Genomic DNA, 20,750 nt, shown 5'->3' on the forward strand with positions numbered 1-20,750 from the left:
CAATGATGCTGGTCTCTTCTTAATCACCGCTAATTTCTTAGCTCCAGCTAACCAGCATCAATAGTCCCAGTAATGCAAAGTTTTTGCTTTAGTAGTTCTGGTATCTTGTTAATAACAGCTGATTCTTCAGCCCCAGGTAACCAGAACTACAGAACCTTCACAATCAAAACAGCAATGGCCCTGAAAAGAGTCTTTCATTTTCCCTCTGAAATTTCACAAGTCAGGCCTCCATCTTCTGCATTGTTCTCAACATTATCTTCCAAGCTCCTACAAAACATCTGACAGAGCTCTTAACAGTGAATGGATCTTCAAATCCAAAGTTCCAAAGTCCTTCCACAGTCCTCCCCAAAACATGGTCAGGTTGTCACAGGAATACCCCACTCTGCTGGTACCAATTTGTCTTAGTCAGGGTTTCTATTCCTGCTGTAGAAGGACCGAAGATTTTTAGTGTTGAGGAACATGGTTGGTCTAGAATAAAATGCAAGGATAAGTTGAGAATAAGATTGACCTTGTTCACTGAGTATTTGTAATCAAAGATCTTATATAGCCAATGAGAAAGTATCTGTGGACACACACACACACATACACACACACACACACACACACACACACACACACACACACACCTGTGCTCGCGCACACACACACAACATTTTAGACTTCCACATCACTTGTGGTTGTGTTATTACATTCTTGCTGATCAAACATTGACCTCATTAAAGTTGATCAGCTAAGCATTACTGAGTTGTCTTTTCAAAGTTCTGTATTGATCTAGGAACTTTCTTGATGCTACAGGGTTCATAAACATGTAGTATGCTGAGTCATCACTCTGCTTTCTACCCTCATGGTTCACTCTGACAGCTATAATGTTCTCCCTGTTACATGCTACGACATCTATCAAGCTTTTTCAATTATGTCACTGGCTTCGACCTTTATGTGAGCTTATATCCTAACCCACAAATAAATAAGGGCCTACATCAGCACCTAACTTAGAATGAAATTAATGTTGCCATAACTTTTCACTTGTTTTGTACCCTCAGTGACTTGAAAAAGTTTACAGCCACTTAGCCTCTCAGGAGAAGGGTAGTCATGGAGTCTCCATCAAGGTTAATGACCTCAAATAGAGCTCAGGCTCTATTTAATAAGGGTTATACTGTAACCCACCACCTTTACATTGCTTCTTCACAGTCGGGTAATTGCTACTAGTTCTGGGGAATGGCCTTCCAATCTTTCTCTCTGATATGGAGTCCTTTTCTTAAAACACCCCTGGGTACAGGAGAGCTCCACAGAATTTGAGTTTCATTCAGCACCTCTGGCCTGAAGAGAGTACAGAGATATAAGCCCTTTGAGTTAGTGCCACATCACTATCCTTCCTGTATCTTCTCACAAATCTCTATCTTTCTGCATCTTCTCATGAATCACTAGCCAGCCTTTCTTCAACCTGAAAACAGACTGGAATGAAGAGCGATTGGAGTGGAGAATAGAAAGGAGTGGCCCCTTAACATCAGCAATATAAGTTGAATGAGCCTTGCTCACAGATTGGCATGACAATAACCATCGGAATAAGAAGATATGTTTGTTGGGCAGTGCCTTCTATGTGTGTTTTCAGATGTAAATGAACAGGCTCCTTTCAGAGAGAACTCAGATGCCCAAGGATTCCTTTTAAGAATCTTGCTAAAAAGTCTTCAGTATCCTGCTTTCAAAATGACTGCCTAAAGTTGTTTCATGATTGAATTATCATCTTTGTCCCTGTTCTCCTTGCTCTTCTATACATCCCATTTATGAAATTGATCTGGGGCCTGTTCTCTTCCTCTATTAGCCAAGACATTTGAGTTTGTTAAAGTTGCCTGATGGACATTTGTGAAAGGACTATGTGTGACTAGTCTGCTCTTTTTGTCAAATGTGTTTTAGTATGACATGTCATGGTCTCATATTCAATCTCAGATACTTGAGGCCTACCATTAGCACTGTGAATGATATTTGTCTCTCTGAACCTGCATGGTTCCCTCTTCCCCTGACTCTGTTCTATGCGTTATAGTGTGCCATCAATATCTGGGAACTCATTGGAGGAATCAAATATTTGGAGTCAAGAAAGATGAAGTTCTAGTTCATTTCTACCACATTAATGGTGACTGTTACTATTCCTCTCTTATTTAAGGTTCTAGCTTTCAGAAAATGGAGTCAGTGTCTGCTGGCTTTTAACATTGATGTTAAGTAGTGTACAGATGCTAGATGCATATAGACAATAGCTACCCCATCTTGTTTCCTTCTGCCTTTTCATCTCCTTTCTTACTTCCAAAACAATCAGTTGAGGGATAGTCTCTGTCCTATAGTGTGAAGGCAGAACTCTCAAAGAATTTACAGTCTGTCATTAGAGGCAGGCACAAATCAATAAGTTTAATCTGCAGAGATCATAAAGAGCAATGAGCAGCAATGAGCAGAGTTGGTTTCCCCAGTTTCAGGAAGATGGCTTCTCTTTTCCACAGATGAAGAATGGGATGTGTCGGCTCAGGGTCTGCTGCTGAGTGTATTCGAATAAAGTTTGATTATCCACTCATTACATATAAGGACTGCATAAGAGATCGTTCATTTCACTCTCAGAAAATGCCCTCTAAACATGAATAACTACGTATGTGACTTCTATTCATCACATTTACTGCATCCCTAAGGGTCTTGGTCAGTGGACAAGCCCCTCAGGCCAATAACGGTGCCTCTGCTTGCAACTCATGTCATGTTCTCTATCACTGGAATCATGTACTCTTAGGATATGCAAATGAAGAACCATATAGAGATGTGGATATCAAATCATGTTCTAAATATTTTTGTGTTCAGGTTTTTCAGAGACAGCATTAAGAAGAACCAGGTATTCTTTGGTTTTATACTAGAAAGGCAACATGAATCCTCTAGGGACAAAACATATTTTCAATGTGGGCAGCAGGAAGGGAATTGAAAGTTTGTCTTCCATGTGAAACTAATCTGAAGATTTGAGAAGAATCTGTTCATTGTTTGCATCTCAGTAATAGAGGTTATTCCCAGGTTCCACTAGAGTATTGCTTCATTCTTTAATTTCATTATTTTTACAGAAAAGATGATGGTAACAGTTAAGGTATATTTAGAATAGAGGTCATTGAGTTAGTCATTGTGAGTGGCAGGTAGGTTCCCTACTGAATCCAAAACTGAACAAAGCCTGGATTTCTAGCTGTTTACTTTTTTTTTTCTTTTGCCCAGTGTTTTTTGTATACTGGAGCCCACTCCCAGTGCAGGGCACCTGCAACCCATTTCCCCAGGAAGCATACAGAGGGCAATGCAGTTCACAGACTTGATTAGTGTTTTAATTTCTCTGAGAGAGGAAAAGATCTGCCTCTTGTGAAAAGATTGTTATGATTACTTGTGATTAATAACACACTTCCCAGGAAAGATTATAGTGTGACATGAACCAAGATTGAATCACTAAGGAATGCGATCAAGGCTGCCAGTGGTCCTGCTAAATTGTAATAACTTCCCCCGAATGCTTTCACACAAGGCACGGTGCATCAGTTGGCTCTGACTGCCCCACAGTAAAGGAGGTGGAACAAGAATTATCATCCCAAATTTAGGTTACAAGTGAGTCCTCAGAAATGAGGTGCTTTGCCCACAGTCTCACATTTATGTGTTTCATAAATCCTCAAAATTACCTTTCCTTACTTTGTGCCTTTTTAATGGGAAATTCTGTTACCTTCTCAGCTATACTGAACAAATGTGTTCATACCCAGGAGGACAGACTCTTCAACTTAACTTTTACAAGAGAACAATCCAATAACCCAAACTCAGGTACAGGTTTTTCCTTTCAGATCTGTCCTCTTCCAAAGCAGTTTTCTACAAAATTAACTTAGAGGAAAAATGCACACTTTTAGGAACTCTTTAAACCAGCAATAGTATTCACTCTATGCTAAACAGCCATTCAGAGTATCTGAAATAGCTAGGTCATAGAGGAGGTAGCCCCTAAAAGAGTCTTCTCTTCATGGAAAATGCCTCAAAACCCCCTGATTCATATCAGAAATCATTGCTCTCATCAGTGCTTGAGCTGTGTGTCTGACTTATGTAGGAAGAATAATAAGGGAAACTGGTCTCCTCTATCAAAGTAACTATGCTTAGAACATTTATTTAAAAATTAATATAGCTTTTATGAATCAATGAATCTAAAAAGTACAAGCTTGTCAGAACTGGGGACACAAGAAGCAAAGAGGCCCCTTAGTGACATGAGATGTTTTACAGGAAATGCATTTCTGAGATGACATAAGTTATGTAGCTGCATCACACAAAACAGTGCACAGTGATCAGAATATCTAAGGATCTGGTTGTCAGAACTGTGTTGAGAGTGGGAGAAGGCAGGTGTGTCAACAAGGGGGAAAGACTTTTATTTAGGCAGATGAACACATTCTAGAATTAGATGTTGGTGGCAGTTTTGCAAGAATGAGAGTATTGGTGATAATATATCCCCAAGTGTGCAAGGTTTATCTGTTGTACAAATGTTGACACAAGAATGAAGAATTCCTGATGTAAGTGATAACCATTCTTTAAGATATTATTTTATCTTTGCTGTTTTATTATATGGATAAAGAAAACATATCTCTAGCAATCTGTCATAATTTATGCTCAATTACTAATTTAAATCATCTAGCACTTTATTATTTCAAACATATTATATTAGCTAAAGAATTAATGAAACTTAACTTTGATTTTAGCAGGTAAAATGGATTTGGGGGATATTTGAGATCTAATATCTGACCGAAATAGTGAAGATATTGTAGCAACTCACTCAATACTCGGATGTTTGTAGCTTTGTTTGCTCCTCTAAGATGGTTAATGACAATTTAGTCATAAAAATCTTAGTGACTCTCATACTGTCTTCAGGATAGGGTGTGGGCCAACGTGGGGAAGAGCCTGAACTGTATTATCGCTAAAGTAGACAAACTGATCGAGAGAGACAGTCACAACGAAGAAGGTGCTGGAGGCAGCAGTAGCAAGGATGGAGAGGCGGACCCTACTCTGGAAGATTCCATCACATCTCCCCCACATGGTAAGAACTCATTTTTCACCAATCATTGCCTGAGTGAAGAAAATGAGAAAATCATGATAAAATGAGATAGAATGAGAAGAGCCAATAGCACCTTTGGTGAAAGAGCTGTGACAGAACTTCACTCTGTTCTGGCACAGACGATGGAAGGCTATTTGTCAAATTGTGTCAGTTGTGATGTCAGGGCTACTTGCCACGTTCACTTTCTTTCTTTTGCTATGTGAACCTACTTGGAAGATGGCCACCGTAGCCTTTGGAGCAATGGTTCTTAACCCGTGTGTTGTGAACCCCAAAGGACCATCAGAAAACAATGACATTTACATTCCAATCAATTCATAATAGTAGCAACATTACAGTTACAATGTAGCATTAAAAATAATTTTATGGTTGGAGGTAACTACTGCATGAGAACTGTACTAAGGGCAGCAGCATCAGAAAGGTTGAGATTCACGGCTTTAGATTGGGAGACAGTCTCATCTTCTTTTACAAGGTGTCACAATGGTAGTTGAGATACCATAAAGCATGTGATTTTAATTCTTAGTGACTTTTAAATATTTCAGAACATGATATTTCCCACAATTCCTGAACAAAAAAAGCAGCATGATGCAGAACTTTTACATTATTCTGAGGGCATTTTGTTATTCTAAAACACATGATAAGGCTTGATTCTGAGTATTATTGTTATCATAGCCTAATGCTGTATTTTCAGGCATGTGGGTACACAAAGACATATGTAGACATATGCATATTCATGTGACTCTATACATGTATGAATAGAGGATTGTACAGAGAGGGTCTAGGAGAAAAGATTATAAATTTGCAGCTAAAGAGATACTACATGGATGGATAGCTAGATCATAGATGATAGGTAACTGCATTCAAATATCTGCTATATTGGTTCCTTGGCTAGCAAGTATGATAAACATTTTAATGATATTTATGTCTTTGTGAATAGTTTTGTTAATTTTGTTAATGCTAATAAGAATAAAACAATATTGCATATATTTATTGACATGAGAAATCCTATCATAACTGGCCTAAAATTTTGCTGAGTATCTTGTGCTTGAGGGAATTAAAAGGCATTTTTCTAATTTTGAGGTATAAAATCTATTCTTTGGGTTTTTAGTTAGTCTGTTTTCTGGTGTTTGTTTGTTTGTTTGTTTAGAAAAATAAGTCATAACTAATTATCGATGGATATTTTCCATTAATTAATTAATTTAATTTACATCCTGATGGTAGCCCTTTCTCCTCTCAGTCCCTCTCTCACACAGCCCTTCTTCCTTCACTTCTCTGAGAAGGGGGAGTTTCTGCTGGCTACCGACCCTCTTTGACAAGCCAAGTCACCACAGGTCTAGGAACTTCCTCTCCCAATGAGGCCAGAAAAGGTAGTTCAGTTTGGGGTAACAGCATCCACAGGCAGGCAACAGAGTCAGGGACAACCTCCAATCCAGTTGTTGGGGGACCCTAATGAAGATAAAGTTATATATCTGCTACATATGTACTGTGTGCCAAAGTCCAGTGGATGGATAGATTTTTAAATTATTGTTTTCCCAATTGGTTTGCTTGAAGCTCCACTGCTTCATCATGTGTTCCACATATGCATATATCAGTGGCTACATAATATATAAAATATGAGTTTTATACACACACATGCAAGTGTTCATTGTGTCCACACAATCACTTGTGTGCACTCTATACACACACACACACATGCAAGATTTAATGGAAAAAAAAAAAAAGAGGACATCAGTTTGAAAGAGAGTTTTTGTAAGGAGAGTTTTGTAAGGAGGTTTTTGTAAGAGGAAAGAAGAGGGAATAATGGTGTAATTATAATATATTCTCAAAAATAAGAAAAATAATTTTACAGTTATATGTCTCCTCACATGTTTAAATGATAGAATCCTTCGTAAATTCTATTTGGAAGTAATATCATTTTGGAGTTTCCTTGTGTAGATGGCCCATCTTCCTCTGTTGTACATCCCAAATTGAATAGACAATGTTCTTTATGTACACACTAGGTCTATATCTCTATACGGAGATGTTTTTTTATTTGGTAATACTATACTTACTTTTAAATTAGTGAACCTAGTAAGTCTTAAACTTCACATGAATTAAAGTAGAAACTTGTCATAGTTATGTGTTAGCTTTCCTCAGTTAAACCTGCATTTGCTAACAAGTGTGAGCCAGAGTCAGTAGTGTTCCAGAAAACAGAGTTGTTTTGCAGAACCTAAAGATCAAAGATACAGAGTGAAGCAGGCTGTCTCTTGAGGGATTTTCACTGCACCATGATTTACAGTAGAAATAATGGCCATCTGACTTTGGTGTATATTGAAACCCTTCAAACAGCCCAGAGATGCAAATAAAGTCCTTGAAATATTTGAAATGACACAAGTTTTTCATATCTGGTATTTAACCAGAGGAAAGTTTCTAAATTAATATTAAATTTTTAAAATAAAATGAAGCTGGAGAGATGGCTCAGTGGCTAAGAGCACTGACTGCTTTTCTAGGGGACCGGACTTCAGTTCTCAGAACTGACACGGCAGCTCACAACTGTCTATGACTCCATTTCCAGAGGATGATACACTCTTCTGGTCTCCAAGGGCACCAGATGTGCACATATATGTAAAGACAAGACAATTGTATGCATAAAATCATAAATGAATTTGTAAAAGTTTCTGTAGATTCACAATCTGATCACCCTCTGGGATGGTTGTAATCAAGTGTAATGTGAGCTAATTGGTTTTTGTCTTCCTTATTGTCACCTGATTAGACAAATACTGTTGCTTTACATTATTTTGCTTGTTATAAAATTCCTTAGATGGTACTATTGAAAGTATTAACATACATAAATATGCATCTTGCAAGCAATTCTATGTTTAATAATAAAATAAATTTCAGGTGCTTCTGCTTAGGTAGAATGACTTTAGTTAACTAAGTCAGTTGGCTAATGATGATACCTTTGCTTTCTATCAATGTATAGCCTCTTTGATGGAGGCCAATAGCACTTTCAATCCCTATACTGACTTGTCACGCAACCAATATAGTACAGAAGGATTTTGAACTGATAAAAAAAATCAAGTAAAGCTGTGAATGTGATCCATGCTGTGGTACAAATTCTTACTGATAAGGAGAGTTGAGCCGTGTGCCTGCCTTTCCCTAGTTTACCCCTAGTAATCCAATGAGCAAAGGCAATACATTATAGAGGCTCTTTACAAAGAGCAGAGAGGATTTCATATGCATGGGGATTTTATTTCAACTAGATATAAGTATTTAGAACATTCTGTTTATAAGCAGATACATCCACACACTAACAAATGTATTTCAAATAAAATGGAATACCCATCATAAATAAAATGTATGTTTTTATGTCTTACATATCAGTATTCTCTCATCAACATTTCATGGACATGAGATTTTAATGATTGTAAATGAATTCGGCAAAGTAGAAACTGCTTTTTAAAATATTCATTTATTATATTAATGCTATAATTAACACACAAGCATCACTGAATATTTAATTCTTCAACTTTGTGGATAGTCTCATTTAAGTTAGACTGCTAAGAGTGGAAACATTTTACAATATTTCCTTCCTCCAAGGCATTATTTGTTTAGCTAATCACTTTTATTACCGTGGACTCATATACACTCCTTATTTTTGCTCTATAATCCAATATCATCACTATTTATTTTGGGTTGAAATCACTGTGTGTTCAGCAACTGAGAGTGGGTTTAGTTTTGCTCCACAGCCCTAGGTTCAGATGGTCTCCAAGGGATTTGTCGCTTCCATTGGAAGCACCATTTAGACCCAACATCTGCTTTATAGAAACTTTTTCCATAAGCATACATCCTGAATCTACTATGTATATGCAGGCACTCTCAAGAACACACCTGTGAATTTCTAATTTTATGCCACATTATTATTATCATTATCGTTATTATTATTATTATTATATTTTTGCTTGCATGGAAGTTTAACAGTATAAAATGTGTTAATCAATACTATCTTCACACTATTTTCATTAATAATGAGATCAATTTGATCAATATTCTCATGTTTATCCATATCCACTAGCTATAGAAGAAAATGATGTTTCTATTTTTTTTCAATGAACTGAGTGATTTTCATTATCTAATATTTATTGTACACATGGCATGCCAAATTCTGTCTGATATCTATTCAAAATCATTGTTAGTGATTCTTAAAACAATATTTTCTCATTTATTAATTTATTTGTGCTCTGTGGAGATATACCATGGCATGCATCACTCAGAAGACAACCTTCAGAATGTTGGTTCTCTCTATCCATTAATTGGGTCCTGAGGGTGGCAGGACTTTTACACTTTGACCCATCTTGTTGACTGTATAAGTGATTAGTTTCGTCATGCCATATTACTTCTGTTTCTTTTCTTTTTTTTATAAATTCAATTCTGCAAATATTTTTAAAGTACTGCTAGGATACAGTTATGGAACAGGTTTTGGTTGTTCTTGGTACATGATAAGTTTCACAATGTAAGCCAGACTCCTGGTGGATTTCCGATCATAGCCTCCCTTTACCATTTCCATTCTCGCCTTAATTTGTGTGCATTGCTCGTGTGTTCTGATGGTTCTGATGGTCTCCTGAGTTACCAGCACGTTTGTCCTTTCTCAAAGCAGAAACTTTGTTTCCTTTTATGGTGTATTAATACAGTAATACTACTTTATATTTGCAGTATGGGTTTTTTTTTTCTTTTTTGGAATATTTACTTCAAAGCAGAGGCTCTAAGATATATCTCTGGCTTGCTTTATTCATTTTTTTCATCATGAATATAAACAGTTCTAGGAGAAGTCAAGCTTTCTCTCCTGTTTAGATTTAAATAATTAAATATATTCTCTCAATCTGCATTTATGTGGACTAATGTATGTGTATGCACATTTGCATATGTGTGTATATCTATGTGGGAATGTCTACTGAACCAGTAAACACAGATTGCCCCTTTATTTTCCATACACGTAAACACAATTACGGACATCTGCTCTCTGCGTAGCACCACATGCCTTCAATTTCATAATAAATTGAGGCTGCAAAGATTAAATCAGTGAATATTAAACTCTTGGATTTTGATGTGAACTTAACGATTATGTAATTAAACCTCCTGAATTACGTTAAGAGGCTTACCTACAGTATCTCTGCCAGTTCCAGCCTAGCCTCTAATGTGCAGCTGTGGTTCCAGGAAATACTGGTTTGTCTTCTAGTGCCTCACATTCCAGACAGTGGTCCAAATAAGCTTGCTTTAATTCTCCCCAATGGCTCAGATGCAATTTTTTGCAATAAACAAAACAATTTTATTTTCTTTTTTCCACATTAAGCCAAAATTACATCTGAAAACAACCATCATGTCTTGCTTGAATTGGCACATTTGGGCGCATTTTTCAAAGGAACAGCCTCAAGACTCTCAATAGTGGCTTTTCTCATAGGCTTTGCTCATTTGTCTTGGCTTTCCCCAGAATTAAGCAGTGGCACAGTGTCCTGTGGCAACTGCAGGGGCGATATAGGGAATCAGCTCTGTATTCTTAGTTACTGCTGATATTAATGATACCTAAACTCATCCCAGCTGCCTGGGCAGCCACATTTTAGCAGCAATATTATGGATAGGCATAGGCCTTACTAGGCTGACTTATTCTTCATGTGTTTTCAAGATTTAAGCAGCATTTAAGCACCATTCTATGCTACGTGTTGTGAAATATTAATGACTTTAGAAGATTAAGATGGCTTATCTTGCTGCTGCAGATGGATGTCCACCCATGTCTGCAGTGTGAAACACTGTTGAGAGTGCATCCTAATAATACTTGGTTTGGTTTTTGTTTCACCTATCATATCTACTGTCCCACTCTGGCTTATCATTTCACATACATTCCTTCTGTACTCATAGACGTCACTGATAAAAATGGGAGAAAATAGAACTGAATGCAGGTCCTCAGACACAAGGCCAAAAGGACTGTGCATACTGAATCCTTTTGTAGATTCTCACTCTTTAGAATGTGCATTCTGTAAGCCCTATATTCAACTGCTGAGTTGATGCACAGCCTATGTTTCTTTTTAATATGCATTGTGATATCTTGCATAGCTGGATAGTCTGCCCTAATATACCAAATTATAAGAGTGTCCACACAGTGAAGTTCCTGTAGGAAACTGTTCATTCATGCAGCTGTGCGAAGCTGGGTTGACACCCAGCTAGCATAGTTCATGATGTCAATCCCAGGTGTGGAGAGTCTGATAAGAATCACATTCACAGCTCACATGTCTGCTCACATGATGTACAGTATACTTGCAAACCATGTTTCTCTGCTCCTTCCTCATGATGAATCTGTAGGGGCAGATGTAGTACTGATCCCTGTTTTATAGATGAGATTAAACCATTCATCTAAAATCAGAGAGTTTGAATCCAGTCTGGACAGAGTGATTCCCATACGGGTGGTTAAGTCAGAAAGATCTGAGGTTCTTAGAAAAGCTCTTGAAAATGGGAATGCATAAGTTTTGATCATAGCTGTGCCTGTGGATTGCCCTGCCTGTGTCTTTTCCCTTGATGTTTTAGGATGTGCCTTAGTCACAGATTGGCATTATCTGTTTGCTAAGGCTTCCCTTATTTTAAAATCCTCGTGATTATTTTTCCACGTGTCTGGTTGCATAGCTTTGACTTGCTCCCCTTTCTCACTCTTTCATGCTCATATATTATGAACCCTGAAGAACTTACCCTGTGCTTGTCTCTGTCAGCCTTTGAGAGATGATGTGGTTCCACCTCCTAGAGGCCAAACCTTCACATCCTTTGGTGTGCCTTCCCTGAGCTAGCTTCATGGAGTCAGTGCAGTTGACTCTTCCCTAAGAAGAAATGGTGCTCTGAGCTTACTGGGCTGTGTTCCTCTAGTGAAAGTCCTGATGATGTCACTGGATTTGATTCATCAGTGAAGTTCAATGGGGTAGTGGAACCTGTGACAGGAGTTGAGGATCTGAATTTATGAGTTCTATCATGCCCTCTCCTGAGGATGTCTTTGGCAGGGTCTCTTCAGCCTGGCCACCATTACACAGCCAGAAAGAGTTCACATGTCCACTTGCCTAAGGGAGATTATATTTACTATTGAGTCATGTTCAGGCTGGAGTCTTTGAGGTTTGGCACACACACACACACACCCATGTCCAAGAAAGTGAGACATGAACAAGTAAGTCAAAACTCCCAACTGTTGTGACAGGTCAGCAAGAGCACCACTGAGAAAGAAAACAGAAAACTTGGTTATAGCTTTTGAATAAAGCCCCAGGATTGTATTTTTCACTCTTTTTTGGTTTGCCAATTACGTAGCTCTACTTTCTGTGGGGCTTGCAAGTACAAAGGCATCATGCAGGATAATAAGAACAAATCCAGGGTTGGAATGGAAACTAGGAGAGAGAATCTCTGCAGAAGTGGCCGCCGTTCTGCCTCCTGCCTGTCATTTCCACAGTGTGACATGGACAGGCCAAAGTTATCACTGCCTAAAATGTCTCAAGAAAAAATTAGAAATTTTATATAATACACTTAATTTAAAGTGGTCAAGTGTTAAACCATGTGATAGCCAGGAACGTTCATTCTCAGCTTGAGTAAGACTGGATCATTGGCAATTCTTTTGAAATCTCCAAGTCCCTGACTGACTACACAAGCTGTTTTAAATGCCATCCCCCTACTAGACTTGGCTCTGTGAGAAATATGCCAAGTGTTGTAACTTATTACTGAATCCATAGCATACACTATAATTATTGATAAATAGAGAGCACTTGATATTATAGACTAGGGATGTGATTGTTGTCTTGTCATCTACCACCCACTGGAAATGCTTACTCAGCTTACGTCTTCAATGAGTGCACACATTTACACCTATGGAGAGGCACTGATCTCCTGAGAGTGTGTGTTTCAAAATAGCTAATTATTTTAGTGACTTTATCATATATAACAAATGTGCTTTGCTTTTTAAACTACAAAAATCAAGAACAAAACTTGGTTTCTTAAAGGAGATTAAATGGTATTATTGAGGTATTTGGATTTTTACATATTGAATGGGCAAAATCTCATTGTGACATAAACATCATTGGATTGGACTTTAAAAATTTATTGTTGATTCCACCTCACACAAGTCAGAATGGCTAATATAAAAAATTCAGGTGACAGGAAATGCTGGCAAAGATGTGGAGAAAGAGGAACACTCCTCCATTGCTGGTAGGATTGAAAGCTTGTACAATCACTCTGGAAATCAGTCTGGTGGTTCCTCAGAAAATTGGGCATCGTACTACCAGAGGATCCAGCAATACCTCTCCTGGTCATATATCCAGAAGATGTTCCAACTTGTAATAAGGATACATGCTCCACTATGTTCATAGTAGCCTTATTTATAATAGCCAGAAGCTGGAAAGGACCCAGATGTCCCTAAAGAGAGGAATGGATACAGAAAATGTGGTACATTGGTACATTGTGGTATTATTATCAGCTATTAAAAACAATGAATTTATGAAATTCTTAGGCAAATGGATGGATCTGGAGGATATCATCTTGACTGAGGTAACCCAATCACAAAAGAACTTACATGATATGCACTCACTGACAAGTGGATATTAGCCCAGAAACTTAGAATACCCAAGATACAATCTGCAAAACACAAGAAAATCAAGAAGAAGGAAGACCAAAGTGTGGATACTTTGTTCCTTCTCAGAATGGGGAGCAAAATACCCATGAAAGGAGTTACAGAGACAAAGTTTGGAGCTGAGATGGAAGGAAGGACCATCCAGAGACTGCCCCACCCCGGGATCCATACCATAATCAGCCACCAAACCCAGACACTATTACAATGCCAGCAAGATTTTGCTGACATGACCCTGATATAGCTGTCTCTTGTGAGGCTATGCCAGTGCCTGGCAAATACAAAATGGGTGCTCACAGTCATCTATTGGATGGAACACAGGGCCCCCAGTGGAGGAGATAGAGAAAGTACCCAAGAGGTCTGTAACCCTAAAGGAGGGACAACAATATGAACTAACCAGTAACCCCTGAGTTTGTGTCTGTAGCTGCATATGTATCAGAAGATGGCCTAGTCAGCCATCATTGGGAGAAGAGGCCCTTGGTCTTCCAAATATTATATGCCCCAGCACAGGGGAATGCCAGGGCCAGGAAGCAGGAGTGCGTGGGTTGGGGAGCAGGGAAGGAGAGGGTATAGGGGACTTTTAGGTAGCATTTGAAATGTAAATGAAGAAAGTATCTAATAAAATTGTTTAAATAATAAAAAAATTTAAAAAATTATTGTTGAAGAGCTGAAATTACTTATACCCTATAATTTTAATCAATTGATATATGTATTAAGAATATAATAGGATCATATCTATAATGATAGACTTTCTAAAACATTTGAATACGAGGTCATTTTATAATGAGCATGCCTATTCGAAATTTATTATTTTATTATAAAATCATACAATTTATTATGAGATAGCATAGCCATGTGGGATTCAGAAGATACTTAACAGGTATACAATATGTTGTTTACTTGTTAGTGTAGTGTTTGGAAATCATTGAAATTCTGAGTCTCACTTTATTTTTTCAGTTAAATGTTTATCTAAGAACTAAATTGAAAGAAAATTTCAGTTCTGACAATGTATGATGGAAAAAGAGATGCCACGTGTTTCTAAAGTCACCAGACATATGTTATTTGGGTAACTATTCTATGCCAGCCACGACTTTAGACACAGAAGATAAAAGACTGACTAAAGCAAACAGAACCCTCATCCTCCTCGAGTCTGTGATTTAGTAAAAAGGAGGTATTAAAAAATATCACGGGACAGGAGGCATCATATGGTACTGATGGGTTGGTAGGGACAGAAGTATTGGAGAATATAGAGCGAGTCAAACCAGTTTGAAGGGATGCTGTGGGTCCAAGGTTGGGGTTGTGACATAATCAGTTGACAAAGACTTCATTTAGAAGCTAATGTTTGAGCAAAGACAAGGAAGATAAATGGGATCAGCATGGCTATCTCAGGGAAGGATTACTAAGGGCAAGAAGCAGCTGGTGAGGACATGTGCTTGCCATATGCAGAGAACATCAAGGCTACTGGAACAAAAAGTAAAATGAGAGGCAAGAGGAAGAAGTAAAATTCAAGAGATAAACGCAGGAAGGGTCATCTCTCTGAGAAAATTGGGGAGCAGCTGAGAGGCTTAGAGGTGATTAACCCAATGCAGCCTAGAGAAAAGCACAGTTTTCTGTTGCAATTAGGATATAAATGGAAAGAGTCAAACCTAGTGGAGATGGTAAGAAACCCAACAATTATATAGATGGGATATGATGATACAGTTCTTAGCATGGAGGGGATAAAACAGTACTGAGATACTGTGCCGACTTTGAATGTTATTCCATGAAGTTTTCTGTCAGCTTGAGCAGACATCAAAATAATTTAAAAATGTTTAACTAGAGCAACCAAAAGGACAAATGGTCCATGTAGGAATTATAGAAAATACTAGATGGAATAAATCTTTTTGGAAAGGAACACAGGAAGTCATCTAGAAGGCATTAAGTTTGACATGCAGATATTAGCTATGACATTAAATACAAGAAGCTGAAGTTCTGACAAGCAGATGGAAATTTATTCAAGAATATCAATGATGTGTTGAATGTTCAGAGAATAAGAAATCCATCTATAGATTATTCCTTAAGACACATCAGTGTTACTAGATAAGAAGTAGAGAAATGAGCAACATATTACTTGAAAATCACCTGTGAGTTAGGATTGTGGCATCCTGCAACCCAGGGTTAAATACTTAGAACAAAATTAGATTGAGTAATGACTTTGAATTTTGCATTGGTGAAGTCCTTTGTGACAATGAATAGGGTGGTTTTGCTTAATGGGTAGGTATTAAAACCAGAATGGAGAGGACTAAGAAGGAGACAAAGCAGAGGAACTGGAGACAATTGCATATTCATTTAGGAAGGGTGACCAGTAAACAGAAACATGGTAAGAACTGTGGCAGGAAGTGCAGTCAACGGATTGTTACATTTTAAAGTTAAGGAGATAAACAGGAGCATCATGTCATTTGCTCGAGGGAATAAATTAGTAAAAAATGCAGGCTTGGGAAAAAGGAGTCTGGCCAGAATGATGCTTCTAGGTGGGTATTAATGATAAGATCTAGTGCATACAGAATAGAGTTGGTGATCTACACTTGAATGCTCAGTCCATCATCGCAAGTCGGAGGAAAATAAGGACACAAGGGACAAATGTTGGCAGGTGTAGAGATACAGTAACACGGAGAATTGATATTACTTTATTCCCATCTCATAGAGGGTTATGAACATGGACTCTGATGTTCACAATACTCAGAGGAAGAGTGCTGTAAAACCAGTGTGGATGAGCTATAGATTTAACCTACCTTGTCACCAATAACGTCTGATGCATTGGTAGACAGGTTTCAGGCCAGATGGGCATTCAAATACACAAGATAACCTGAGATGAGTTGAGGAAAGGGGAGATGATATTTACAATCCAGGAACTTTAAGACATGTGACTACTGAATGGAACATCCTGATAAATGTATAATCACATTGCTCTTGGTTAATTGAATATATGTTTAACATTAGTCAATTTTTTTAATTTATTATTTTCTTCATTTACATTTCAAATGCGATCCCAAAAGTCTCCCAGACCCTCCCCCCAGCCCCAGCCTTGTCAGGGGCTTGTCATTGCATACGCCAGCAAGATTTTGCTGAAAGGACTCTGATATAGCTGTCTCTTGTGAGGATATGCCGGGGTCTAGCAAATATAGAAGTGGATGCTCACAGTCAGCTATTGGATGGAACACAGGGCTCCCAATGGAGGAGCTAGGGAACGTACCCAAGGAGCTAAAGGGGTCAGCAACCCTATAGGTGGAACAACAATATGAACTAACCAGTACCCCCCCGGAGCTCGTGTCTCTAGCTGCCTATGTATCAGAAGATGGCCTAGTCGGCCATTATTGGGAAGAGAGGCCCCTTGGTCTTGCAAACATTAGTCAATTTAATCTATGTATAATGTTCTATTTTTATATGTATAAAGAAAGACTAATATTGGATACTATATTCCACTAGCCTAGAACATTGATTAAAGAAAACATAACAAAAAAACCATTGCATATATATTATTAAATGTAGGGTGAAAATGTAGTTATTTCCTTCTTCTAGCTTACAGGATTCTAACTTAGTCAACACAGCATCCACTGGTGCTGCCTTCCCAACTTTATATGCTGCTATTGAAATGACAACAACTATGTAATATAGACAGTATAGTCATTTCTGTCTGATCCATGACCTCTGGAGCTTGCTTCGACTACTCAACCTACATGGAGACTACAGTCACAAGACTTGAGTTTATTTATAGCCACAGGCAAAATAAGACTGAGAAATGTGAATCTGTGACTCTTCTTGGTCCAGCGCAACCTGGATTCAAAGCTTCGGGGCTGTAACAGATGCAGAGCTAGCATGATGAACAGATGCAGTTGCTGGAAATGGTCTTAGCAGATTATTTTTTGTTGTTATTTTTTCATTTTTAATTTTTATTAGATATTTTCTTTACTTACATTTCAAATGTTATCCCCTTTCCTATTTTCCTCTCTGAAAATCCCCTATCCCCTCCCCTCTCGCCTTGCTCCCCAACCCACTCACTCCTGCTTCTTTCATTGAAGACGGTGAAGTGAAAAGTTTAGCTAGTGTTTTAGCTTATGCAGCTCCTTTGCTGGTTGTCTAAGAGCAAGAATGGAATTTTATAACACTCTTCTCAGCCTGTCAAGGTTTAAACAAACAGGGTCCCTCGACAAGAGCGAAAGTGGCCTCTGTTCTGCTGCTCATTTGTCTTGGACTGAGAGTATGCTCATTTCTAATTCATCTAAAAGTTGACAAGAACAGTCGCTTACCCCAGAGGACAGTAGAGTGATTATATTTTAAGATGTTGTTTTGTCCTTTGCTTGAATACTGCCATGTGGGGAAAACAGGAGAAGGACATGCATTCATAGGTTCCTCCCAGCCATGGCTTCCAGAAGCTCCCTCCCAGCCATAGCTTCCAGAGCCTCCCTCCCAGCCTTAGCTTCCAGAGGCTTCCTCACAGCCACAGCTTCCATTTGCTCTGATAGTCATTATTTCTAGACTTTTCCTTAACTTGTGTCTCCTGTCATTTATAATATGGCCTATCTTGTTTTCTCCTCACCTCTACCTTCCTCTATTCTTTCCTCCTACTTTGATGACATCATGCAAGGTCCCCATTGGCTAACATCCACTATCGCTGCTATCTTAGTTACTTTTCTTGTTCCTTTGGAGAAAAAATACCTGGTAAAACAAGTTAAAGGAAGAGAATTGTACTTTGGATCACAATTTTATCAATTGCAGCCTGCAATGATGACCCAGGCATGCTGAAGCTGAGTGGCCCATGTAATGGCAGCCGCGAAGCTGAGAGAAGCCCATTCATTCCACTAGGCTTTTGTCTTTTTCCTCTTAGTCTGTCTGACACCTGTCTGTTCTGATTGAGCTCATGCTAGAGGCTGTCCTTCTGTCAGGAAAGTTTGGGGAGGCTCCAGGTATTTGATTTAATAACCTTAGGCCCATCTATTCATCTACATTGAATTTCACCATTAGCAAGCACATGGATAGATAGACACCTCAGTGGTATGGTGAATTCCAGGCCAGTTGGGTTTCAATCCCTGAAACTCACATCCAGGAGAGAGCACAACACACAGATGTTTTCTGGACTCCAGGAATGTGTCTTGGCATGCAGATGCCCTCACCATGCAGCACAGTAGTGACATTTCTAGAAAATAGATCAGTATAATGGGCAGCATTTATTGCATCAAATTCCTACTTCTCAGCTTATCTGAGTCATCTCAGGTTAGGAGCAGTGTGGTACAAATATCATTACACTCATCAAAACACAAGATAGGATCATTGTGACCTAATGAAATCACATCTCTCAAGGTGACTGTGTGAAAGCAAAGGAGTAGCTCTGTGGCTTGGATCTGAATCTCTGCTATTTGTTAAAGGCTTGATCCTTAGTGCACCACTCCTGGGAGGTGATGGAGTCTCCAGGAGATCAGACCCCATGAGAAGTATTTAAGTTATTAGGGATTTGGCCCCTAGGGTGTTTGGAGAATCACTCTCTCCATTTTCCTCTTTAGCCTTCTAGCTATGGAATGAGCAATGTACTTCACCCATACTTTCTGTCATTGTCACAAGGAAGCCCACCATAGAGTAATGGATTTAGTCGGCCTGGGACTAGATATTTCAAAGCTTTTAGGCAACATAGATAGAACTTTGCTCTTTTCTAAGTCATTGTATTTTGACCAATACAGTAAGTAATGTAAGGAAGCCAAATCAGTATTTGTTAGGGTAAGATAAATGCAAATTGAGTTTTCAATTCCTGGCCCACAGTTAGGAAATGAATCATAAAGGCGAGAACAGGAAGAGAACACCCTCAGCCTGCAGAAATAACTTTGAAGCAGCCAGACCCCAGCACACGATCCTTTTCCTCAGATGCCTATTGCTGTCAGGATTTAACCTGCTTTCTCTATTTTCCCCTTAGGATATGTCTAGATTAAGGCCTCAAGAGGGCCGGTGTCTAGGCTTATGATTAACGTTGGCCACATGTATTGACTCACACAAAGAAACTCGCTGTACCTTGTGCTCCCCAGTAATTTACCCTCCCACGCTCATATTGATGACTAGAATACTGTTCACGTGTGCACACCGAAAAGTTGAATTTTCAACACATGCTCACACAGAGGGGCTCAGAAAGAGCTGTATCTATGCTGGCATAGCATGTGAGTTTTTGAAAGGGACATTCTAAGAGTGTAGATCCCCATCCCCATCTCCTGTCCTCAACACCCAACCATGAAGGTGTTTTCATTTTGGTATTAAGTGAGATTTGTGTATAATATAAAACACATGTTGGATACAGATTGGTTTGTGTTTACCTCAAACCATTGGGCATTTTGTCAGCTTCCTTTGGAGCTACTTCAGCTGTTCCCCTTCATAGAAATTCATGAGAAAATGAACAGAGCTGAGACATCTCTCGGCTCTTCATAGGGCATTTAGTGGCTATTAGATCTTTTAGCTTCCCCCCCCGCCCCCCACCATATCTGAAAAGTTGTGATCCCAAAATTAAGAACGTCTACATGCTTTTGTGGAGTTAATTATTTTAAATGAGGAGAGAAAAATCAAATACCTGAGAAGAAAATGGCTCAGAAATTGGCAGGACAGCATTATACCACGCTACAGTTGGTTGCTACATGGCCCTTTTATTTTTCTCCCGAGTAACATAAGAGCCATTGAGCTCAGAGGACACGGACATCCTGTACAGGAAATAGATGGTGTGTGGAGGGGAGGGAGGGCACCCAGCAGTCATCCTTTGAATCCTTTAGCTAGTTTCACTTGAATACATTAGAGAAGGCTGTAAAAGGCTGGGAAGCAGAGATCTGCCTGGATGGCTTCCAGGTCCCATCACAGAGCTCAGGAAAATCTCAGCTAAGCCACATGCATTTTATGTTTTCCTGAGGAAAAATTCTGCTTGTTGGTCTCAGGGTTAAGGAGTCTCAGCAAGTTTTTATGAAGATACTAAAACATTCTCTTCATGTTTTCATCTGCTGCTGAAGGAAGCCCATGAAAGAACTACAATTCAGGGACTGCCAAGGTGATGAA

General features: G+C 38.8%; 1 protein-coding gene across 3 annotated transcripts in view; it reads left to right on the forward strand.

Moving 5' to 3' along the window:
- Inpp4b (inositol polyphosphate-4-phosphatase type II B) overlaps window positions 1-20,750 on the forward strand; it is a 748,293-nt gene that overhangs the window by 636,408 nt on the left and 91,135 nt on the right. For all 3 annotated transcript variants that reach the window (XM_029480343.1, XM_029480345.1, XM_029480344.1), the window contains exon 18: window positions 4,894-5,059. In XM_029480343.1, the coding sequence (XP_029336203.1) occupies window positions 4,894-5,059 (166 nt within the window). The remainder of the gene's footprint in view (window positions 1-4,893; window positions 5,060-20,750) is intronic.

The sequence above is a fragment of the Mus caroli genome, chromosome 8 (genome assembly GCF_900094665.2).
Source record: "Mus caroli chromosome 8, CAROLI_EIJ_v1.1, whole genome shotgun sequence".
In the NCBI taxonomy this organism is placed as follows: Eukaryota; Metazoa; Chordata; class Mammalia; order Rodentia; family Muridae; genus Mus; species Mus caroli.